The sequence below is a fragment of the Corvus hawaiiensis genome, chromosome 1 (assembly GCF_020740725.1).
Source record: "Corvus hawaiiensis isolate bCorHaw1 chromosome 1, bCorHaw1.pri.cur, whole genome shotgun sequence".
Taxonomy (NCBI): Eukaryota; Metazoa; Chordata; class Aves; order Passeriformes; family Corvidae; genus Corvus; species Corvus hawaiiensis.
The window spans coordinates 16,374,768-16,398,836 of record NC_063213.1 but is presented as its reverse complement, the minus strand read 5'-3'; the positions used below and the strand labels follow the sequence as shown (position 1 = coordinate 16,398,836).

The 24,069-nt window shown below is 40.5% G+C and overlaps 1 protein-coding gene and 1 non-coding gene across 2 annotated transcripts; one reads left to right on the top strand and one right to left on the bottom strand.

The window, feature by feature from the left end:
- Nucleotides 1–1,663: 1,663 nt before the first annotated feature.
- Nucleotides 1,664–16,124, top strand: RAB18 (RAB18, member RAS oncogene family). Its single transcript, XM_048294629.1, has 7 exons — nt 1,664–1,797; nt 4,423–4,478; nt 9,700–9,761; nt 11,491–11,563; nt 13,078–13,196; nt 13,277–13,343; nt 14,863–16,124. Exons 1-7 carry the CDS (start codon nt 1,730–1,732, stop codon nt 15,039–15,041), a joined length of 624 nt encoding a protein of 207 aa, XP_048150586.1. The 5' UTR covers nt 1,664–1,729; the 3' UTR covers nt 15,042–16,124.
- A 4,059-nt stretch (nt 16,125–20,183) lies between these two features.
- TRNAN-GUU lies at nt 20,184–20,257 on the bottom strand. The gene has a single exon. It is a non-coding gene; the product is annotated as a tRNA-Asn (tRNA).
- Between the last annotated feature and the right edge of the window lie 3,812 nt (nt 20,258–24,069).

Here is a 24,069-nt window from a genome sequence, read left to right as displayed (position 1 = left end):
AAAATATCACCACTCTGTGGATCCCAACAATGTTCATTGATCCTCTCCAGCTAGTCTTCTTGGTGGTGAAGGTCCCCCCAAAAGGTACAGAATCCGATGGGTATGTATGCTCAGGCTAGGTAGGCATGTCCCCTGGAGGTGGGGGGCTGTCTCACAGCAGACTCTGGGTCTGTTGCATCACGTGCAGACCTGTGGGGCAAATCCTCTCACATAAATGTCCTGTGGATGTGCCCTTTGGGGTTGGGGCTTCCACAGCTGGGCCGGTTTGTGTAATCGGAGGATGGGTGTTTATTGCCTCTCACCAGAGGTTGCACCATGCACCCAAACCCTCCTCCTCCGCCCTCGGTTGGGGGGAGTCTGTGTAAACCTGGCTTCTGTGAGTTGTGCTCTCCTCCCACCCTAAATTCAGCTGGGGACAGTTGTAGCTGGTGGCTTTGGCCTTTTGTGGATGCACACCTTTCCCTCAGCCTGAGATGATTGAACAATGCATTTCCCTTTATCTAATCAACAATTTGACTTTCAGTTCAAAGTCCCACTCTTCAGGGAGGCTTCTTCGGTTGTAGCTTCTTTATAATGAGCAAAGCTTTATATCAATGTTTGAGGTATGAACTATTTTCAGTCTCTGACAAACAGTATCTGTATTGACCCTGGAACTCAGGTGAAGGCAACTGCTCAGCAGTCAGGACTCTGCTAGAAGAGCTGTGCCCTCTGCAGCCATTGTTCTGACAGAAACCACGATGACCTCACAAGTGCACCTGCCTTGTACAAACTGCTGACATGGCCTGATCTCTTCCTTTAGTGTGACTGGTTGTGTGACTGATGTGATTATGGAAGAGCCTGAACTTGTTTATGTTTGATGGAGTCAGTCTCTGGCCTAGCCAGAGGCTGCCCAGCTGGGCCAAGGACTACAGCACTGGCCAAGGAATCTCAGACCCACATCTGACATGTACTCTGTTAATTTTAGAAGAGTTGCACTTGTTTACACGTGGCCTGAAGTAGGTTTCAAGCCATAATAACAGGTTAGCTGAATTGGTTATAAAGAGGCTTCCTCATAGGAATCGGTTAAAAAAAACCCAAACCATTTTGGGCTTTTAACGGAGAATGTAAGATGCTGGTAGAGAAGTACGTGGTGCCAGGGACCAACTGGCCTCCAGTGCTGGTTTGTGCCCAAATGAGCCCACATTTCGGTGGCAGGCTCCGGACCAGCTGCTCCCCACGGGAGGCGGCAGCTGGCTCTGCTCCCGCAGCGAGCGCTGGCCGACTGCCTTCGTGTGGCGCAAGAATCCAGAATCAGCGAGGCTGGAAAAGGCCTCTGAGCTCACCGAGCCCAACCTATGACCGATCACCACCGTGTCAACCGCACCGCGGCACTGCATGCCACGTCAAGTCTTTCCTGAAACACCTCCAGGGAAGGGGATTCCATCACCTCCCGGGCAGCCCATTCCAACGTCTAATAACCCGCTCCCATTTCATCTGGTTTCTTTTCTCCCCACGGCTCTCGATTCCGACACCGGTACCAGCTGCAAACCCCACCGGCGTCCCCCGCTCCCCTCAGGCCACGGCCAGGGCGCGCCGCACTCCCCGCGCCGGCCCCGCGCACGCGCACAGTGCCCGGCCCGCCCCTCCCGCTGTAAACAACCCGCGGGCGGCCCCGCGCAGGCGCAGCGCCGCTGCCGCAGCTGCGCAGGGAGCGTCGGGCGGTCGGGGCTGGGTCGGGGGCGCTGCCGGGATGGACGAGGACGTGCTGACCACCCTGAAGATTCTTATCATCGGCGAGAGCGGCGTTGGCAAGTCCAGGTGAGGGGGCGCCCACCAGCCTTCCACAGCTTCTCCTGGCCGGCCGGCCCCAGCCTAGGCCCCTTGTCGGACAACGCCGCCTGGGCGCGGCCTGGGCCCCGCAGGGCTGGGCCCGCGGGGGGAGCTCCTTCGCCCCTTCCCGGCCAGCCCTCCGGTGGGCGAGAGGTTCCCCCTCCTCCTCGTCCTCCCCTCCAGCGCTCCCGCTGCCGACGGCCCTGAGCTAGTGTCTGCCAGGCCCAGCTGCAAACAAATGAAGATGGGGTTCTGTCGGCCTGGCCAGGGTCACTTGGGCCGGCCTGTGCCCGGCGCAGCGTTGCGTCGTGGGGACATAGGTGCCCTTGTACATTTCCGTAGCGCTTTGGGGTCAATGTCTAGTCCCTAATATGTATATATAGAGTCACAAGTGACCCAGCATTGGATGTGTGCGGGGGAGCATGGGGACGCAGCGAAGTGGTTCTAACACAGCTTTTTTTGCTAATTACAGGCTTTATCAAGTACTTTGAGGTTGATTTCTTCCTCCCTGCCCTATTCATGGCTTTGGTTAAGCTGTAAATCCCAGCCCTAAAGGGTTGGGATTTTATTTGTGTGGGGATTTTTTTTTTTTTTTAATTTTTTTTTTGTTGTTTTTTTGTTTTTTTGGTAGTGACATAGTTCTTAGTAAAGGGAGTGGGATATAAATGCAGGAGGACATCTGGGAATGTACCACACCGGTAATTTTGTATTTGATCATTTTATGGCAGTAATCTGTGTCCTCTGCCGTGACCCTAAATTAGATACAGGCTGTTAATTTGGAAAAATAAACGCCTATATTTGTTAAAAATCTCTCAGTTACTCGTTTGAGTTAGCTACTGAATTGATAATTAGTACAGTAGGCCCCTGGTGACAGACATGATCTGAGCAAATTTCTTTTAGTTGAGGTCATCTCTTATATGTGAGTGGCCATACGGAAGAATTTTTCCTGGGGCAGATAAAACACATGGTGGTTTTGCATACCTATTAATATACATGTTTCTTTACATCAGAAAACTTGTTAAAAGAGGAATTACGTGGAGGAGATAAAAATGCTATTAAATGATAACAATGCAGTTGTTCAGGTACAGGAACTTAATATTGAACAATTCCTGAATTTGTGTCTCTTACCTCTTGGTTGACTAGGAAAGGTCACATGTTAAACTGGTATTAGCATGGTGTAGTAAGTGGCTGGAGTCCTGACTTCTGAACAAATGCTGTCTTAAATATAGTCCCTGTGAGGGTGCTGTGCTCTGTGGAAGATTATAGCTACATGTGGAAAAAAAGGTGGGGAAGATAGAAGTTGGCTGGGCTTGGCATGCATGACTGGTAAAGTGATGTTTTTATTCTAGTAGTAGTATAAGGGTTCCATAATTTGTCTGTTCTGAGTGAAACTAGTTTTGGTTGTAACTAAAAATAGCTGCTCTTAAATAGCATCCTGATACAACCATCTGAAAGTACTGGTAAAAACCTACGTGCTATGGTTTTAAAAAAATTACTATTATTTTAATTATTCTTTGATAAATAAAGCTACCATTTGGTTTGGGATTCTGGAGTAAGGAGAGAAAAAATGTTGGTCTTTGGAGTTGTCACTCATCCTTATTGAAATAAAGGAATTTCAGTGGTTACTGTTTTTGTCAAGGCAGGACAAATGCTAAAAAGCACTTGACTCCTGAATTCACATACAAAAAGAGTAGAAAAGAACAAGGCGGGGGAAGACCAAAAGGTAAATAAGGCTTTGTTTTGTTTCTCCAGCCTGGAAATGAGTAGAAGCTGTGGTCATAGCAAACAGCTGCCTGCCACGTGCACTTGCCACAGATACACAGATGATTTTAGAAACTGTGTGCTCAGAATCTTTGTCTCTCACAAAAATATTTGCATTTGACACCAGTGGCATTTTGGGCACTTTTTTAAGGGACGTTGCACTGCTATGGTGTGATGTGCTGTTAAAACTTAGTTGTAACTTTTTCTCTTGGTAGCAAATGCATTCATCAGGATTGGGGGAAATGTTGTGTGCATGAGTCCTTTTATATAAAAAGGTAGGAAATCATAAAACAGTGGGGAGCTAATTCTACTCCTCAGCTTCTGTGTCTTTATTTCTGATGGGTGTTGTCCTTGCTGTTCCTCTGTGTGCCCAGCTCAAGGAGTTATTTCTGGGATGAAAAGCTGACTTGGAATTTATTTCTCAAGCTTACAGAAATACTGCATGAAGCAATATTGAAACAAAACAAAAATTACTACTTTTGTACTGATTTCTGGAAGAAGAAAAATAGAATAAGGTTGAAGTAAAATGCTTTGCGAAGCAGATCACGTGACTGTTCAGGCAACTGATTTGACAACTTGTATGGTACTTTGTTTTCAAAGAGACATTCTGGGTGCTACATGCAGAGAAGAGACATGGGCTCAGGTAGCAGAGCATGTCTGCTCTGTTCTTTCCATGTTCTTCTCTTTTTCCCCTAATTTCTCTCCTACAAAAAAAAAAACAAACAACCCCAGATGTGAGTTTATTTAGCTATGTGGTCTTGCTGTTCCTTTCAGACTTGCAATTTATAGGCTTCCAGCAACGTATGGATATGCTGTAGTAATAGTATCTCTTATTTTTCCTTTCTCTATTAGCCTTCTGCTGCGGTTCACAGATGATACGTTTGACCCAGAACTTGCAGCAACAATTGGTAAGTATGTGCTGATACTACCTCAGAAAAATTGATAACATTTTCAGTGTAGAATTGTGGTTGTTCAGACTTGTCTAACACGTAGTGAAGTTCAGACTTCTGCCTTTCTGTAGGAACTACTACTCTCCTACTGATTTATCTGTGCAAAATAGCCATCAGATTTTTGACTAATAATACTGATGTCCAGACTTTGTGTCCATGTAATATGATAAGCGGTAGCTATCTTAAGACTCTGTAGCAGGTAGTATTAACTCTTCCAGCTTCTGACAGTGCTTGAGTGCACTGAGTTCTGTGTGGCTTCTGCTTTTCCTCCATGGGGAGGAAATTACAATGTGGCTTTTTTTCCTTCTACTTATAGCAATCAGTTCCTTGGCAGTTAGACTCCTGAGAAAAGTGGAAGAGAGCCAAGAATCTAGAGCTGCTTGGGAAAAAGGCAGTGATGTGTCATTGCTGTGCTGGTATTATACCTACCAGCATGGGTCAGTTCTGCTGGAGGAGAGTGACCCAGAATGCGGGATACACTGAGTGGATTGGTTCTCAAAGGAAACAAAATGGAACTTTTAGGAGTGTGGTGCAGCTCTGTGCCAATGTAATAACTGAAATTATGGAAGATAGATACTTTGTCACACCATCATTTCAATTGCATTTTTTACTTTCTCTGTAGGAAGAGGTCTGTCTAAGAGCTTATATAAAATTTTTTCTTTGAGCTCAGCTGTTGGTAAGCAAAACCAGCTCTGTCTAATTTACTAAGAATTAAAAAACTGATCTGTTTTTCATAAATGTTAATAAGATTCAGGAGTACTGTTGCATATAAAGCACTGAGAAGCCAAGGGGAGGAACGTGACCTATTTTTGTTCATTCCATTGCTCATAAAAAATGAAGTTGTGCAAGTAGCCGCACCTCAGTTTATGAGGGAGAATAGCATGGAAGGAAACAGGAATGAAATAGATCAGGTAGTGAAGATAGCAATCTTGGATTCTAATCTAATAGTTTTGGCACTGCATATATACTTCAGGTCCTATTACTTGATATGTCGACCATGTGAGCCGGGAAGTTAGTGCAGAATAGCTACTTCAGCTTTCACAATGTTTTGAATACTTAAAGACTATTTCAGTCTGTGTGGGCATCTTTATTGTTTCAGGATTTTTTTGTTTGTTTTTAATAGTGGGGTTTCTTTTCTTTCGTTCTGGTGTTTGTACATAATATTCTTTATCTGTGTCAAAAACTGGCATCAGTGCGCTGTTTGAGAAACTAAGGAATTACTTGCTGAAGTAATTGGTCTTTGCGTTTGTCAAACTACACAACAGCATGTGTGGTAGCTAATCACTGGTTGTTAAATAGCAACAATTCAAGGTTTACTGCTGGCAAATCTTACCTGGCAGGTCCTCCTCTGCTCTGTTTCTGGTGTGGAAAAGGAGGAAGAGTACTCATTGTAAGCATTATTTCAGATAGAGTTTGAGTTCTGAAACATATATACTAATGTGGAATGAATGTGATCATTTGGCAGGAAAAGTCAGTTTCTAGAGACTGAGCAAAAGCTGGCATAGATCACCCTGTTAGGCCCATCTAGCTGATGTTTGGGGTAGTGCTGTGCAGTAGAGCTGCTGTGACCCCAGCTGTGCAAGTCCTTACAGCATGGCGTGTGGGGCACTCATGGGGGATAGCAGATTCATTTTTTTCCCCACTTAACTGGAAGAGGATGGAATCTGGGTTTTTATTTATTTTCTTGTTTTTCTTTCTGAACTACTATCCAGTGGCATTGCCACTTTTCTGGTGAATGTATTTATGAGAAGCAACATGTTGACTTTAAATTCAGGGCATGATTTGTTGTTCATATAGATAAAGCAGTTGGAGTGAGTTCCTAGAGGTAACTATTCTGCTGCATGAAGACAGACCCTAGATGCCAATTTCAGGTACTTACAAGATGGTAAAGTCTCAAAACACTTTGTGAGTCTTGGCTTGGAGTTCTTCTTGTGCTAATTAAACACTATTTTGCTTTGAGATAGGGGACATAAGAGGTTTTAAAGGCTTTCCTGTTGAAACTGAAGAGTATGGTGCTTTTCCAAAATGAAAGGACTATAAATAATGTCTTCTTTCAGTGTCATCTACATACTGACTGCTGAACTGGCTAAAGTGACTATATTTTTTTTATTTGGATTAGAAAGTGAAGAGAACTGTGGTTGGTTTGGTTTTCTTTAACATATAGCAAGAACTGCACACAAACCCACATTACTGAAGAAAGCCTTGGCTGCAGCACAACTGGTCCCCTGTGATGACCTGTTGAGACATACCTTACCTTCATAGATTGCACAGACCTATTGGGTGCAATTTAAAAGAAACCCTAAATGATTGTTTTGTGTGGGTTTTTCTTCAGACTTACTAAAAATCCTTTGATATTCTCTGCAGAATAAGCTTCTTTTGGCAAATAGTTCAGCTTCAGTAGCTTCAGTTGGATTAAACATATTGTATTTAGTCTAACAAATTACCTGTCCTTGTATTCTCTTGAGGCTGGCTTGTTTGTTGGGCTTCATCACGTGGATCTTACCAGACTGCATGCACCCCAGTATTTTCTGTTGTCCTTATTGCTCGTGCTTGTCTTCACTTGCTTGCTCTTTGTATGAGAGATTCTAGATAAGTGTTCAGTGCAATCCCTTTCATAAATGAAGTGATGTATTGCACAGATCTGACGTCTCTTAACTTTTTTAGCTTTCCTTGCGTTTGGAGTCCTCAAACTCCTAAGCTGTCCAACTTGTCACTTATCTACAACCCAAGTACTACACTGTAGCTGATTGTGCACTTCCTATAAATACAGCGTGGCATTACTGGCCTGAATGTGAGAGCAGTATCAGTGGCAGAGCTGCTTCTTGCAGATTGTAAGTCCATAGTATGTTAGTGTGTAGTGCTGAGGAAGGGGGTGTTAACACACAGGAGTACAGTCTAGTAGTGCTGTCTTGTTTCTGGCTGCCTTCCAAGGCATGGTGGAAAGCACTGTCAGCTTTCTGCTGTCAAGGGTAGACACATCACTCCTGCAAGGTCAGAACTGACACCTGTCACAAACATGTCTGTATTTCACTGTTGGTTTTAGGAAATACAAGTATCCTGTTTGTCAATTCCACAAGATTTTCTTGAGCCTTAATTTTTTTTTTTCTACTTGTCTGCCATTATGGCAGATTGGCAACCAAAAACCTACGTATTTAAAAGCTTTCTTTTTGTTAATTGGCTTTTATATGTGTTGAGCTCCTTTGTTTGTTAGAATTATATTTGACATGCCTCAATCACTTTAAAGGGTATATTTTGGTATGCTATTATTTCATTTTCATACTTTTGCTTTTCAACAGTCCGTTTAACACATGGGGTTTAGTCACTATTTTAGTTTCTTATTTTACTTGCATTGCTCTTGCAAAATGTAAAGTGAATTTTAAACCAGCAGCAAGGCTAACATAAAGGTGTATATATTCATTTCCATTAAATGAAAATTGCAGAACTGTGCAGGCACAAGATAGTTGAATCTGTTTACTGAATGGGAGAAGGATACTGTGGCTTCAGAATACATATATTTATCTTGAGGAAGAAAGTTTTGTTTCTTGAAATTATTATGACGTATTTTGTCATGTTAAGTACCCAGTAGATTTGTAATATTTGCAGTTACAGGTTTGGTACCAGATTAATGGATAAAAGAATGCCCTGTGAACTGTTGGACAGGCTGACTGAACTGAAAATGGTGATTTTTGGAGTTCAGGGGGAGAAACATGCAATTACAGTGGAAGAAAGAAATTCTCTTAGTCTAAAAGTTACTGCTGAGTACTGAAAAGTGGGCAGAACAGAATGTTCTCTAGGATCAAATTGAGTCAAATTGCTAGCATAGCAGACTTCTGTGAACTAGGTAAAGTTCTAAGAACTGGTGTTTAAAATAAAGTTAATAGCAGCTGTTCTTTTCTGTGAACATAACTCTAGAATAATGTACCATCCTTGTACATGGTATCGAGCATTATATTACTGCTATGTTAGGGGCTAGGAGTCCAAGTACATGGAAAAAAATATAAGTTCTGTTCGGTTACTACGAAAGTTGATGTACTTTGAGAAAGTTTTGCTTGAAATAGAGTATGGTCTTCTTCCACTGCAGAATTTTGTCTGCAAAACACCTGACACTTCAGGGAACACTTCAGTGAGCTGAAGCTGTGAAGCACTGGAATAAAAATTGTGTTTATTTTTTTTGAAACAAAGCTCTTTTAAACTTCAGTGCAACTGAAGTCTAAAGCTGCTTATAATATGCACTTTCTTACTCATCCTATATATCCTCTGTGACTTTAAGTTGAATGTATTTTGGCAGCTGTTTGTATTTGTTTGTAATCTGCATAAATTTGGGAATGTAAATGCAGCGCACTCATCCTGAGGCTCTACTCATTTTTTATTAGAATAGTTAAATTCTTTTTCTGGTAAGGAGTGTGATGGTTGACATTGTAATTCCAAGTGCAAAAAGGTTGCTGTTGCACTTGAAAGTTGTTCTCATAAAAGTATCAACTTTCCACACTGCTACTTCATTTCAGAGCTGCTGCCTGGTGGGAAGTGAAAGTTGCTCCAAAATACTTGAAACATATTTCTACTTGCTACTAGTAACCCAAGGGTTAAATTAAAGGATAATGGATCATAACTGTGCTGAGCCTCTCAAACAGATGTGTGTCACTCTATCCTTTAAATTTGCAGTCACTAACATATTGTTCTCCTTGGCCTGAGTTTTGTGCAGCTTGTCCTTGAGCAATTGATAGGCTGCTAGTTCCTGGAGGTGGAGGATGCATGAAGGGGGAAGAGCTGTTACGTGTTGGAGTAGATGACTGAGCAGCAGAACCGTTACCTTGTTGTCTGTTTGGAGAACATGTTTGGAGTAATGAAGAGAAAGTTAATCCATTTGAATTACAAACTTGGAAACTTGTCCTGGCATATGTGCTTTAATACAAGAGATGTAGTATTTGCTTTACTTCCATAAAATATTTTCAGTCAATGACTTAAAAGGCCCTTAGGCTTTTGGAAAAGTCCGTCAGCAAGAAAACCTTGCATTTTGAGCAAGGTTCATAAATAGCTAATGGAACTTATTCTTCTTGCTCATGTCAAAACACAGATTTTTTTCAGAGTTTGATTTTATCTTTTTTACATTTCTCTTTATTTTCTTTTTAAAAGATAGCTGTAGTATGTTTGAAGAACTGAAATATTTTTCCTCCTCTAGGTGTGGACTTCAAGGTGAAAACTATTTCAGTTGATGGGAACAAAGCTAAACTGGCAATATGGGTAAGTCTCTCCTAAGTTCTTCATGTGTTGCTTTCCTTTAGGAATAGCTAGGGTTTGTATAATGTATAGTTTGTATAGAATCCTTTTCTGTTAATATGAAGGTGATTTGGAGAAGTGGGAGGTTAATACTGCAGCATTCAGAAGGTGCAATGAACTGTGGGACAACTGGCTGGTGGGGTGGTTCTGCTGCCTGTGAGCTTCTGCAGTACTAATTCCTGGTCTCGTTGGGATAGAAGTAGAGAAAAAGAGGAATTAAATGGTATTAAATCAGTAGAAGGTTGCACTTCTTTACTAAATTTTGCCTGTAACACTGAGGTTAATAGGTTAAGAATTACAATTCCATGCTCATACATTACCTCTTTAAACCCATTTTTAGTCTAAATTTCATAGCCCTCATACAAAGACTTTTATAGGCTCAATATCAGATTTATTTATAGCAGATGCATTTCAAAGAGAGAGGAGCAGTGTTTGTAATCGTATCTTTAGAGTGTTCAACTTCTGTTCTAGTTAAAAGTAGAACTTCTATTATGGTAAGTGAAGAAAAAGTACTTCCAAGCTTTTTAAAAATATTCTCCATTGTGTAAACCAGCCCCCAGACTTATGTGACTTGAAGCACCTTTTGAATAGCTAGACCCAGTTGTGTCTTCTTGTACCAAGCAAGATTAAAACCTTGTTTCTCATATAAGCAAGATACCAGACCTTCATTTCCTTGGGAAGCAGTAGTAGAACATGAAATGGTGTATTGCAGCGTTTCTGTAGCTTGGAGGGTGTTTCATACCTCACTAACAAACAGGACTTAGGTCTTAGTTATAGTAGTAATCATCCATGAAATAAACAGGTTTGACAAGGAAAATAAATGCAATAGCCTGACAGAAAATAAAAAAGGCATACAGGATGAAAACCAGACTGGTAGGAGAATGAGGAATGTTACATATTGGTAAATATAAAGAAATAATCCTGAGCTAAACTGGAAAATAAAAGCTTGTGAAGGTGCATCATAACACAAAACAAGTTTTAGATGTGTGTCATTGATTGAGTGGCTTGTAGAATGTTGAAGTCGAGTTTGCTTATTCATGTTCTTTGTCAGGGAATCCACAATGTTTCATGTGTCACTTGTAACCTGGGTAAATTGGATAAAGGTGTTTAAATATTCTATGCATAAAGTCTTCAATGAGTGTGCACTATAACTTAATCTCTGATAAGAAAACAGCGTTCTAATTTTAGGATGTAAACTCAACTTTGCTTAAAACCAGAAAAACCTCTTACTTATTTCTGCTTCTGCTGTGTTATGGCATGTTAGTGCATTTATCCAGATACCCAATCAAATTTAATTGGACCAAGTAATTGAAGTGAAGGAACTGGTTTTGTTGTCATGGGCTGTGATGCTTGTTAGAAAATCTTAGTACTGCAGCTGTGCTGCTTTCTTGCTGGTTGCTGCAGCACTAGCTGCAGATCAAATGCCTTTGCAGAAATGGCTATCTAACTGTTATATAATCCAGTTACATACTACATCTAGGTGTTTGTTCAAAGGTGTTTGCCAGGACAGACTACATAAAATCTCAAAGTTAATGTGTAGTAAAACAGCAGGGGATGGAATAAACTCAGCTAGTCTGCTAGCGGAATATAGTTTAAATCTTACTTTGTATGTTCATTAGGAGTAGAATACCTGAAAGCTAAACTACATTCTGCTCAAATTCTAAATAATGGGACTTTTTGAATGGCTTTTTAGGATACTGCAGGTCAGGAGCGGTTCAGAACATTAACCCCCAGTTACTACAGAGGTGCACAAGGTGTTATCCTAGGTAAGTATATTTTTGCATGCTAGTTCAAATGTTTGTGGTTTTCTCATGCATTGGAGTTACACCAACTCATATAGCCTTTATATAATATCTAATTGATATTAAAAATCTTTGTATCTGTGTTGAACAACTCATATTAAAGGATCTTGATGTCTCAACCTCTTTCTCATGTAGTCAGTCTTAACTGGCTTGAGAACTTCTTGATTTTTGCATGAGAATAAAAGCTACTGCTATCTGATAGGATAGCTTGGAGCTGTTGTCCTTGTGCCGTCATGAATTTGTCTTTTATTGCTTTTTGGTTTTGCCTGTGCTTACTAAGTGCAGAGTGGAAAAAAAATCATCACCTCAGTGGGGTCTCTCTGTATCAGTATGATACAGCTTTTTCTTTTTCTTCTCCCTGTTGTTTATTCCTAATGAGATTAATATAAACAGTGTGGAATCTGGCTGGGGTTTTTTATTATTTGTCTCCCAACTGATGGGATGTTACGCAGTCAGAATCACTTAGAAAAGGCTAGCTGGGCACATAGAAAGCACCAATCCGTGTGTGAGAGACCCGGGCAAAACCCATAATTGCAGCTTCACAGTGAAATCTCATTTGTGCTTTTTTTTCATATATGGGAGCCTGTTTGCTAGGCACTGAGCTCTGAAGTTCTGCTTCTCCATTGCTAGGAGTGAGGAGCTGACTGAAGTAAAGGCAGCGAAGTACATTTAATTTTCTTGACTTTAGAGAACCTTGCTAAGATATTGTGTCCCGTTAAATTGTTTAATGTGGAATAACATTTGTCATGTGACCTCCTGGTAGGTTTCTCAAGTCGTGAGTTGCATTATCTTCCTGGAATAGGAAGGTGCTGTCAAAGCATGTTGTGTCAAGTCACTTAGTTGCACTGAACCTGCCACTTACTGTTGAAAGCTGTAAACAAGCACTGTTCGGGAGGTAGAAGGTTCTGCTGTTGAGATTTGCTCTCCCATTTTATTCACTATCTCCTGACTGTTTCTTTGTTTCCTGTCTTCCAAAAAAGAAGGTTGTTCATGCAAGCCAAGTTACAGATTTGATTGAAAGAAGCTGTTTATGCCTGTCTTCACATGGGTTGTGAAAACAAAGGAAAAAACACTTTCATAGCTTCAGTACTGAAGGTCATGCCATCCTCTTTGCATAGCTGTTGTGTAGTGATTTTAAGTATCCTACATCAGGATGTGTAGAATTCCTTGGAGTGTAGAATTCCTGCAAGTGTAGAATTCCTTGGAGAATGATAGTCTCTAGTCTGTAAGCTAGGATGTATCAAGGTGTGTTAATCTGAGAACCGTAGGTGGCTGAAGCTTGGAGTTTTTCTGCATCAGTGATTTGAGCTGGTGGATGTCCTACTTTTTTTTCCAATTGTTCGTATAGAAGGTAAATTTGAATCCTTAGGACTCCTTCAATTTTCTGATTCAAAAAGCCATGATTTTTGCTCCTTCTGTAATGTAAGCTGTAATTCTTGGAAAAATATTGTGGAAATAATATCGCTAATATCTTTCAGTTTATGATGTCACGAGAAGAGATACTTTTGTCAAGCTGGATAACTGGTTAAATGAATTGGAAACATACTGCACAAGGAATGACATAGTGAAAATGTTAGTTGGAAACAAGATTGATAAGGTAAACCAAATTCAACTGCAGTAAGTCATTTGCTGGTGTATTTTGTTAATAATGAATACTAATGTTTTGTTTTATTATAGGAAAACCATGAAGTTGACAGAAATGAAGGCCTCAAATTTGCAAGAAAACATTCCATGTTGTTCATAGGTATGTTACAGATATTTGCAGAGATTTTTCTTGGTTTTTGTTACATAAGGAAAAGTACCACTTCTGTAAGGTTGATAGTCTTTACATGTCCAGTCCAGCTGATACTTCTCACCTGCAGTAGGCACAAAGGTAATGGGTAGTCATGTTTTTTAAAATTGTCCCTATGTTCAGATATCTGTTCTAACTGTAGATGATTATGTAGAAATTCATAAGGATGAAGGGCAGAGTACAGTCTTTCTGTAGCCTGATGAAACCTGTTTTGGGTTTGGGGTTTTGTCTGATTTCTTTTCCCAGCTGACTTGCTAAATTAATTACAGAAGCAAAATGAAAGAGGGAAAACTGGTGCTAGTGGCCAGCCTTCAATATAGCAAAACAGCTGGTACCTGAGAGATATCTGTATTAGAACTGGGATGTAAAAATAGGTAGGTATATAATTAACTTATAAATGGTGGGTGGGATTGAGTAATGACATAATTGTGACTGGAGAAAATATATTGGTCTCATCTTGCTGCAAAATGAAATGGGTCTTGTAGGCAAAGCCATATAATGATAAATTAAAATATGGGTGTAGAAGTGGCTCTTTATGCATATGTTTTTTACGTGTTTTACCTAAGGATCAGAAGGGATTATTTAACAGGATGATGCCAGTTGCAGAGCAGTTCATTGACATGTACTCATTCACTCCTGTACTTAAGACTTACATTCTTTATCTCTGACTAAAGACTTACTTTTGTTTAGTGTCCAGCTGTATTTCTTTTCAGCTACAGTGTCAGATGTGGAAATAAAAGCTCAAAGTTGAGGCACAAGCTATTAAGTGCATGGAAGATGAAAACAAAAATGAGAATTAGACTATAAGTGCACATATATATTTGTATATATGCATGCTGCATATATTAAGTATCTGCATGTCTGCATAGACAAGCAGGGCAAGCCCTTGTGGAAGTGAACAATTTCTGGTGGTGTCTGTTGTTCTCATAATATAACCTGTGGTTAGATGATTTCTTGGTCTTGGTCAAAGTAAGGATCCTGAGTGAAATTACCTAGAATTCTTCTAACTGCAAAAGGAATGAAATCCCTTACTGCTTCTTATCAGATGAGTTTTATCATGGAGATGGACCCAGAATGCTGCAGTATGGAGCCTTGGTTCTTATGGTCTGATGGTACTGCAGTTATGACTAATGTACAGAACTGAAATACAGAATAGCAACCAGGTTTTTCAGACAAGAATCCTAATTTTTCCTACTAGAGTACTTTTCCACAGAAAAATAAAGCTAAGCTATAGCTGTCTCTGTATGTTCTAGTGAAGTTCATCTTGAAAGCTCTTCTATTAGAAATACTTTGAGGTGCTACCTGTGTGGTGACAAATCTGCATACCTGCTCATTTTGGCACTGCTATATTTTTACAGAATATGTTGTAGAAGTTGTAAGTCTGTTGTAGGTTGAAACTTAACTGAAAGAGAAATATAAGCATGTTACCAGAAGTTAGGGTAATGCTTGACTTTTTGTGTCTCCTCTCCAGAGGCAAGTGCAAAAACATGTGATGGTGTGCAGTGCGCCTTTGAAGAACTTGTTGAAAAAATCATTCAGACTCCTGGACTGTGGGAGAGTGAAAGCCAAAACAGAGGTGTAAAGTTATCAAACAAGGAAGAAGGATATGGAGGAGGAGGAGCATGTGGTGGATATTGTTCTATGTTATAAACTTTGGGAAGCTTATTCTTTGCATATTTAAACAGATAGTTACATCTTTCTGTACATAAAGTCATTAAATGCTATTTTTAGGGACCTTGCAGTTTGCACATATTTGTTTTGTATCATGGCAGTGAACACTTGTAGAAAAAAGTTCTGCAGCTTTCCCAGTTTGAAAATGTTACGGTAAGCATGCCCAATTTGCAATCTTCAGGTTTTTATAAGTAGCATAAATAATGTGCAAGAACAAATGCACTAAAAATTTTACAACTGTATACATTAATTGTGTAACTATTCCAAACAAAGCCATCTAACAAACACATTACTGTATTGTCTGCTCTTCGTCTTATTTTTAAATTCTGTTGAAATTATAGAACTATAGTGTGCACAGATCTTGGAAACAGTATGAACTGTAAATGTTACATTTCATCTCTTCTAGTAAATGCTTTTTTAAGGTGTTAAAAGCAGCAGGATTATACAGTTCGTAGACAAATCTGCTAAAACTTTGTCTTACAGCAGTGGAGTCTAAAACACAAATTGGCACAGGCCCTAATTGTTATCAGCACTTTCTTGAAGAGATGCTTTGAAAGCTTCCTTTGCAAAGCTGGGAGATGCCATGTTTTCCTTTTAATCATCACTTCAGTTGATGGCTTAACTGGAGTTTTAATCCTGTGATATTTATATACTAAATGTGTGGTACTCTTGCTCTCTAGGTTATTATGATGGTCTGCTCTAGCTTGCTGCAGAAAGTCTTCATTATTGGCAAGGGGTGTGAGGGATGTCATTGTTCTTTCATTGTGAATCCATTTGCCACACTTCAGTATGGATTCTTAATTTTCTGAAATGTTTGTAATATAAGTTTATCTCAACTGTAGCTCACTGTGGCTGTGAGATCTCTTATCACGTCTGCTTTGTGCAGCTACTTATTCAGAAATAAAACTTCTGTCACAGACACTAAATGGGAAGCTATAGGGCTTCTTGATCTCTGTATGAAAAAATACTATTGCAATGAGTATTCACTTGAATTTACTGTATCAAAGCCAATGGTTTGTTTCAGAAGACTTGTATAGACTTAATAAATTTTTTTCCACAGTATTCAACTTTTTTAACATCTTTCTATTGCAGAGTTCTATATTTTCTAGCACATATGGTTTAAACAAGGTCATTTCGTACGTACAAATTATTTCTGAAGGACAAGATGCTGTGCTCTGTGGGTTTTTTAAAATAATCACTGTAGTGCAGTCGGTAACTGAACTATTAGGCAGTTTCTTGTAAATATAGTGAATGACAGTACCTTTTATTACTGCAGGGTTTTGTCTAAATGTCAGCATACATGATCTGTGTTTTGCAACAGGTCTTGGCTGCTTCTGTTAAAATATGCTTTCCTCTTCATGGTAACTTTGCTTTCTATTCTGTTTTATACTTGATAGAAAACTACCAAAATTTGAAGACTTAACCATGCTAGTTGTTTTTACTAAATATTGTATCTAGTACTGTTAATGTAGTAGGATAATTAAAATATGTAAATGTAATTAATATTAAATATGCATAAACATGATACTAAAAATCATAGATTTGTGTTACTGTTGCATGCAGAGTATGTGGGCTGAGCAAGTCTTGTTTGCTAGCATTGAGGTCAAAGGATTTTTGTTTTTGTAGGCTCACAGTAGAGGAAAGTTGTAGGTGAGTTAAAACTGAATAACTTTATTTTGTCAGCAATAGTTGGCAAGTATCATAGTGCTGGCAGATGCCTGGAATTTATTTCCGTATTTGTTTCCCCCTTAGTTTGGGTGCATCCTTATGCTGAGAAGAGACTTAACTTCTGGTTTCTCACAAAAGGTCCTTTTATCACAGGACCTGGATTCATCTTTTATTCTGCCTTTGCCAGATCTGACAGCTTTTGTCAGAGGAAGGGAATGGCAGAGCACTCTGAATAGTGGGTATTGTTCTGCAAAAGAATTAAGTCATTTATTCCTTGCAAAATATTTCTGGGAGAGAAGTATTCTTAAACAGCATAAGTAGTGAGACTGAGAGCAGTTAGAGGTTTGGTTTTCTTTTTTTTTTAAGTAGATGTTTTCTGATTGACTTGCAGCTAGCTTTTCTGTCTTCATCTTTTAAGCCTGTTTAGTTATGTCTCTGGGGAATGTTTTTCCTAGTGTGTCACTTCATCATTGCTCTGTCAAGAAGCTGTGCACTGGAAGGCTGGGTTCCTGTGCTTTCAGTATTTGTTGAAGCAAATTTAGCAACAGTTACTCTGCTACATTTTTAAATTCTTTCTCTCGCCTTTTTTTTTAATGCGGGGTTGGGTTCTGGAGCTGCCATCTTTCAAATAAATCTGTTCCCATGCTTCCCAAGATTTTTCCCCCCTTTGTAGGTCAGATTATCTCCAAGTGCATATCCACTGTTGTAGTTGTAATACAAGTGTATCTGAAACTGCTACGAGCTGTATCATAAGCTCTGCTCAAAACTGATTTAGCCTATTTGTGGAATAGTGGGTTTTGCATCCAGAGAAGTTACATGTAAGAGGTCCTTCACCATACCTCAGTAGGTTGCAGAGGGATAATGGAGAGAGCTGTTGTCTCTTCATCAAATGAGAATGTGTCCATGTCTGTGGCAGGGAGTTTTATACACTAAAGCACTAAACCACAATGAGGTAACTAAGAAATCTTTCATGATCGTGAAAGGCTGTTAAAACTGAAGTTGCTTCCAGTTCATTTACTCTAGTCAATAAAGTACTGATTAGCAGCTTAGTACTCAGGCCTGGCAGATGTTTTTTGTAGGCTTTACACTATCCTGGAAGAATATGGTACAGCACTTGCATCATCTTAAATTTACACTCGAGAATACTGCTAAGTGTTGTTAAGGTTTTGTCTTGCATTTCTTCTGCTGCTGTTTTAAAAAGGGAGGTGGGACAGGCTTCTGATGGAGGTTTGAAGATGCTGGGATTTTTATTGCTAGTGGGGCTTTTGTCCAAACTACAGCATCACTTTTCCTGTTCTCCTGCTGCAATAATGAGATCAACAGCTGGCTCAAAGTAAGTCTTAACTAAATGAAAACGAGAGTTCAGTGAGTCCCCAGACAATAACAATGATTGCCTCATCAGCCATGGCAGAACTTGAGGGCACGGTGGTCTTGCTGCCATTGTGTACCACAGCGATAACTGCTCTGTATAACTCCTTTTAGTTCCCTTGTTTGCCAGTAAACTGATATATAGTGAACTGTGATAACCCCTTTAATTTTGCCCTGTAGTTTGGTGCAGTAATTCTATGTTTTGAGGCCTAACTAATGCATTTTTTTGATCACTTGCAAAACTTGGGCAGCCTGTGTTGTGATCAGTACAAGTTACTGCTGTTTAGCTACTGGAGGATTGATACAAGTGTTCATGGTAGGAACAGCATGGTATGCATCCAGCCTGTAGGTGCCATCCTGTCCAAAGCCCCTGTGGTAGGTTTGTGTCTTGCTGTCCTTCTGTGTGCCTTGTTGATGCCTTAGTAATGCCTTATTGATGAAAGCATCAATAAGCAACACTAGCATGAGCAGGGCTTGTTCATGTTCCCAGACAAATCACTGCATACATTTCAGACCTAGCTGAGCCTCGAAGGGTGAAATATAAGGTGTTTTTCCTGGCCACTGTCCAGCACTCACTTAATGGAGAGAAAGAGCTCTCCATTAAAACTTCTGAGTTTTTTTTGTTTCTACATCCTTTGTTTGTGAGTACCTGTGGCACCTTAATTAAAAATTTATGAAGAGTCATATAGGCAAAGAACTGTGAAGATTGTGTTTTCAAGCTACTGCATGCATATATTTTGTGATTGATTTTAATGTAATGGAAGTTTTGTCCTTATCCTTGTGCCTGAGTAACATCTGGTCTGTTCTGTTAGAGTAAAAATGGTCACGGTGAGTAAATATTTTTCTTGTGCTCCCAGTTTCTGTAACATCTATGTGCATTTTATGTACAATGATAGCAAAATTCCCAGTCAAGTTCTAGAATTTCTGGGCTTTAGTTCTTTATTTTAGAAGCTTAAAACCACCTCAGAAGAGTTTTAAAATAGAAGTGTCAAATCACGATTGGAAGGAAACTCTTCTAGTATTTTCTGTGTCTCATCAGCTCTGGATTTACTAGCATCTGGTAATAAGTCTGCTTGGATCCTTTTGACAGGAGTGCTTGGTTCCCAGTTCTTAATGCTTGTCAGGCTGGACTTTCTGAGGAATGCAGCTATCCAGATGTTGTTGACAGCACGAAACTTGTTCTTTAACAGTAATGAGAAGGTCCAGATGTAGCTACTTAGGATTAGGAGCGAAGCTGTGTACTGGGGTTCAGGGAAGAGCAGTAGCAGCTCCCCAAACTGTGAAGACAGTTTAAGTAATGTGTAATATATTGTGTACACAAACCAGAAACTATTATAATGCACAGCATAGTAAGCATATTTAATATTGCTTACAACAATACTTTAATATAATTTAATAAAATACATAACTGTGTAAGTATTTTATATCAGGGATTATGTATCATCTCTTGAAATTCAGCTTTAGATGTAATTATCTTAGTTCAGGTTAGGTATGAGAAGATAGATAGATAGATGGATAGATGCATGCTAAGCCTGTGGGCAGGTGTCCTTCAGAAGAACAGGAGTAAGGATGCTTATGGAAGCAAGATGGAGGTAACTTGAGGGACTGGTGTAAAGTTGTCAGGGGAGGCTTAGGTTGGATTTTAGAAAAAGGCTCTTCACCTAGAGGGTGGTTGGGCACTGGAACAGGCTTTCCAGGGAAGTGGTCACAGCACCAAGCTTGACAGAGTTCAAGATGTGTTTGGACAATACTTTCAGGCACTTGGTGTGACTCTTGGGGCTGTCCTGTGCAAGGCAGGAGTTGGATTTTGATGAATCTTTTGGGTCCCTTCCAACTCAGAATATTCTCTGAAGAGCCGGAGTTGAGCTTTCCCCAGAAATGGACCTGGGGCTTCTGGCAGACACTAAGTGAACACAAGGCAGCAAAGTGCCATTGTGACAGGTCCATTTCTGTGAAGCTGCTGTCCAGTGGGGCGGCCACAGCATCTACTGGTGCCTGTGGTTGTTCCTTCCCTGGGGCAGAACTTGGCACTTCCCCTTACTGGGCTTCACAAGGTTCTTTTTGGCCCTTAAAAGAGATCTCTTTCGTCCCTGGGTGGGCTCGAACCACCAACCTTTCAGTTAACAGCCGAACGCGCTCTCCGATTGCGCCACAGAGACTGATGTGTTGTGCTTCCCAGAGGAGCTGAGTTTCTGACTGTGTTTGTTAAGTGCTGCTGGTGGTGCCTGTATGTGCTGAATAGCAACAGAGTGGTACTGCAGGCACGCTGCTGCAGCAAACCTGGTGTGCTATTGTGTCAGAATACAGAGGGAAGAAATGCTGTTACCTCCTGTGGGGAGTGGAAGATGAGATTCTTTTGATTTGAAGTAGCTGTTCCTCACTGCATACCTCTCAGGAGAGGAGGTCTTGGGGTCGTGTCATGCTAGGCCATCTGCTAGCAGTTCTCAGTTAACCTGTGCTTTTTGTGCTTCTGGAAATTTTAGCTATAAGAAGTCTGAAAACCCATGTGACTTGTTAATTGTATGTTAATGCGATTAAAACAAAACACAGGTATGCTTCAGAACATGGATTACAAGACATCAGGCTTACTGATGGGAAAACTCTCAGCAGCTGGGAATTGAGAGAGCTGTTGGGCAGATCTTAATGAACAGGAAAGATTTAATGGTGAAACTCGCATTTTTAAGCTTCATACCTCAAAGAAGCAAGATGTCATCTATGCTAGTTGTGTATATGTATTTTTTTACTGTCAGTCATTAGCCCGGAAAAGGTGGAGCCTCCTGCTCTGTGTGCCCTTTTGTATTGGTGGAAACAAAAGGATATGAACTACTGAGATACATGACAGGAGCTGAGTTCTGTTCAGCTAGTGAATTTGTACCTGGTTTGTCTAGTTTTCTGCCAGAACAAAACTGTTTCAGTATTCCAGCCTTTTTGTTGTTGTTCATTTGGTGAAGGAAATACAGCAAAATGTTGGCTTGAAAATGGTTGAATTGCTTTATGAATTTAGGAAGCTTAACCTCTGCAGGGCTGTGCTTTGAAGTGCTGCTGAGAGCATTGTTGGTGAAGTTCTCTTGTCACTGAGCTGCACAAGCATAGGAAGATGTATAAACTGTAGAAGGAATTACAGCAACTTTCTTTTTGAGAGATAGGAGTTATTAGGTGGAGAAAAACGTACTCTCAGTAGCAGCAGTAGATATAACCTTTCCTAGCGGGGAGTATGACAGCAAGCTTCTTCCTTTCCTGTCCTCAGGTATTTTAAGCTGTACTTTAAAGGAGTCTACACCATGTGCCTCAAAGCTGTGGGGCAGGTCTGTCCCACAGTGTGCACTGGGATCTTACTCCTCCAGCTGCTCCCCTCAGGAGCTAAAGGGGTGGTACTTGGCTGCTGTCTGCCGTGCACACTGGGTTACCTGCCAGGATTCCTCATATAAGACGCAGGTAGAGATCCAGGTTTCATCCTAAGCTTGATTTGGAGGGTAGCTGGGCTGTATGGACCTGGGTTGGCACGTTTAATGTTAGAGAGAATCTGCTCCTTTTTGCCTCCCCCACCCCTCAACTGCTTGCAAGTCAGATGGACATAAAGGTCTCTCTTCTGGACTACACCATTGCTCAAGTGCATGTGTGCACTGCATGAAAAGTGATACCTAATAATGTGTAAAATAACTTTCAGATGTGAGAGTTTGTGTGCGTTCTCGTGCTAACTTCTGCCTCCCTTGCAGCCGAGTCTCCTGTAGGCTTTGCAAGGGTTAGATGAGTTTGCTACTGAGCAGAACTCTTTCTTCCAGAGCTTTTATCTTTTAAATGACCTATTGAAAAACTCTCCCTTTGCCTGTGCACAACAGATTTCTGTCAAGTCCTGTCAAGTCTCCTAATCTGTTTTTATCTTATGGTGCAATTTACTTTTATCCCAAAACACAGCTCTCCAAATTTGCCAAAGAAAACACTGGGCACTATAGAAAGACTTTTTTAAATGAAGGTGTTTGGAGGAATCTGTTAGGGAAGTTAAAAAGTATAAGAAAACGTAAAAAAAAGGCAATGTGTTATATATGTTTAAAACAATCTTTTATGCTCTGATTAGAGACTAAGTGGACCCTTGAAACCACAGCCTCCTTCCTTATTTAAATTTTATATCTCTCAGTTAATAAGGGGCCATGAAAGTGCTGGAATTTTTATTTAAAGGCCAATGTGAACATTATATGATCTTTTCAGACATAACTGAGAAATGCTGCTAAACAAGACTTGCCAAGCTGATACAAGAGAAAGAGGATACTTATCTTGAGCACGTTCAGTTGGCCCTCTCCAAGGCTTGAGTTCTCCATAATCATTAGTCCTCTGCAGTGTGCAGAGAGAGGCTTGCAGAGGCACTGCAAGATGGGTCTTGATTGTTGGGGAAGCATTTAGGTGACAAACTCCATTTGAGTATTTGGGCACAAATTACTTCTGTGAAATCTTGCAAGGACACAGAAACCTGCAGCTTGAACTAACATGACTGCGTTCCCACTTAGTGTCCTTGATCCCTACCACTTATTTCCTCCCAGTTTGGTAGTTGTAGCTTTCCTGTAATAGTTCGCTGGTGCTCTATATAAACTTCATTTAGGTGCATATGGGGAAATAGGGATTATGGCTGTTACGTTGTAGGAGCCTTGGTTGCATAATACCCAAATCTAGCCAGTATAGCTTAATAATGTAAGGATATTGCGTTGTAGCTGTTCATTCCCAGTAGGACTTTTTTAACATCTTCCTTGGTTACTAGGGAGTTGAAAACTATTTCATGAGGAGGAAGAGGAAAAAGAAGAGCTCAGGTCAGATAAAATGAAGAGTGTTTGACCAGTGACTGTATTTTATGGCTTGGTGCAAGCCCCAGAAGGGCTGGAGAAGCTCAGGCTTGCTGGCAGAGTGTCAGTGTTAGCTGCTGTGAGAGGGATGAGGAGGACACTTGGCTCCTCTCGTACTGGTCATACGCCTTCAAAAAATGTTTATGATTTTTGGAATCTAATGATTTAGATGTTCAAGCCGAATATTGCATCCTAGGTCATGATAAGCGTGCTGAACTTGCAGGAGTCCTGTGTTCACACAAACACAGTATCTTGGCCTTGCTGAACACTCCTTTCACAGGCAATCCTTACCTGAAAACTTGCTTTCCTATAAAGCATAACATGGAAACTTGTGGAAGGATTTCCCTTTCAGTACAAAAGCAAAATCTCTCAGCAACTCTCTCCGGTGTTCTGCAAATGCAGTTCTTTGTGACTTACAGATGGAGAAATTGAACCTCTGTGCTGGCTTCAGGCTTAAACTGGCTTATTTTCATTTATTTTAGCATTTTAAAAGTCACACATTTTGTTAAACTGGTTAAAGCTGGCCATGTAGAGAAGTCCAGAGATGGAGCACACTAAATGACTGCCTTAAAACTGGGCAAAACTGATGACTCTCTCCTGTAGTGGCTGAATGGCTCCAGCTGGCTTTTGTTTTATCTTACAAGAAACCTCTGTCTGAGGCAGTGTCAGGATTAACAGCCTGGCTGCTTTGTTCCATTTCTTGGAAAACTACTCCATTTGACTTCCTGGATGTTGTGGAAGTTATTGTAAAATCAGAGGTAAAAGTTACTTCCCCAAAGAATACCTCATCACAACAGGCAGATTTTTGCAAGGCAAGGAAATTCTTAAAAAAAAAGAAGTCATTTATCACAGAGTAAACCAAGTAAGGTGAAGAAATGCAGGAAAGGAGGAAGAGCAGTATTGGTTTTGCACTAAGTGCTTTTCAAGTTCTCTTCCATAAGATGGCAGCAGCTTATTTTGTGAACTGCACTGGGAGACTGATGTGAAGGGGTATCTGCTGGAAGCTCTACAAAACAGGCATTCAGTGTAAGGCTTTAATTCTATTTTCTTGGTACACATCTCTTATAATTGTCCCAGTACAGATCAGTTGTGAGCCTTACTTTATGTGCAAAACCATTTTCTGTTGTTTGGTACAGTGG

Excerpts from the sequence above, each read along its gene's own strand:
- RAB18 (XM_048294629.1), top strand. The coding sequence starts at position 1,730 with ATGGACGAGGACGTGCTGACCACCCTGAAGATTCTTATCATCGGCGAG. Across the intron at positions 9,762-11,490 it reads AAGCTAAACTGGCAATATGG|GATACTGCAGGTCAGGAGCG; the intron begins GTAAGTCTCTCC and ends ATGGCTTTTTAG. Across the intron at positions 13,344-14,862 it reads ACATTCCATGTTGTTCATAG|AGGCAAGTGCAAAAACATGT; the intron begins GTATGTTACAGA and ends TCTCCTCTCCAG.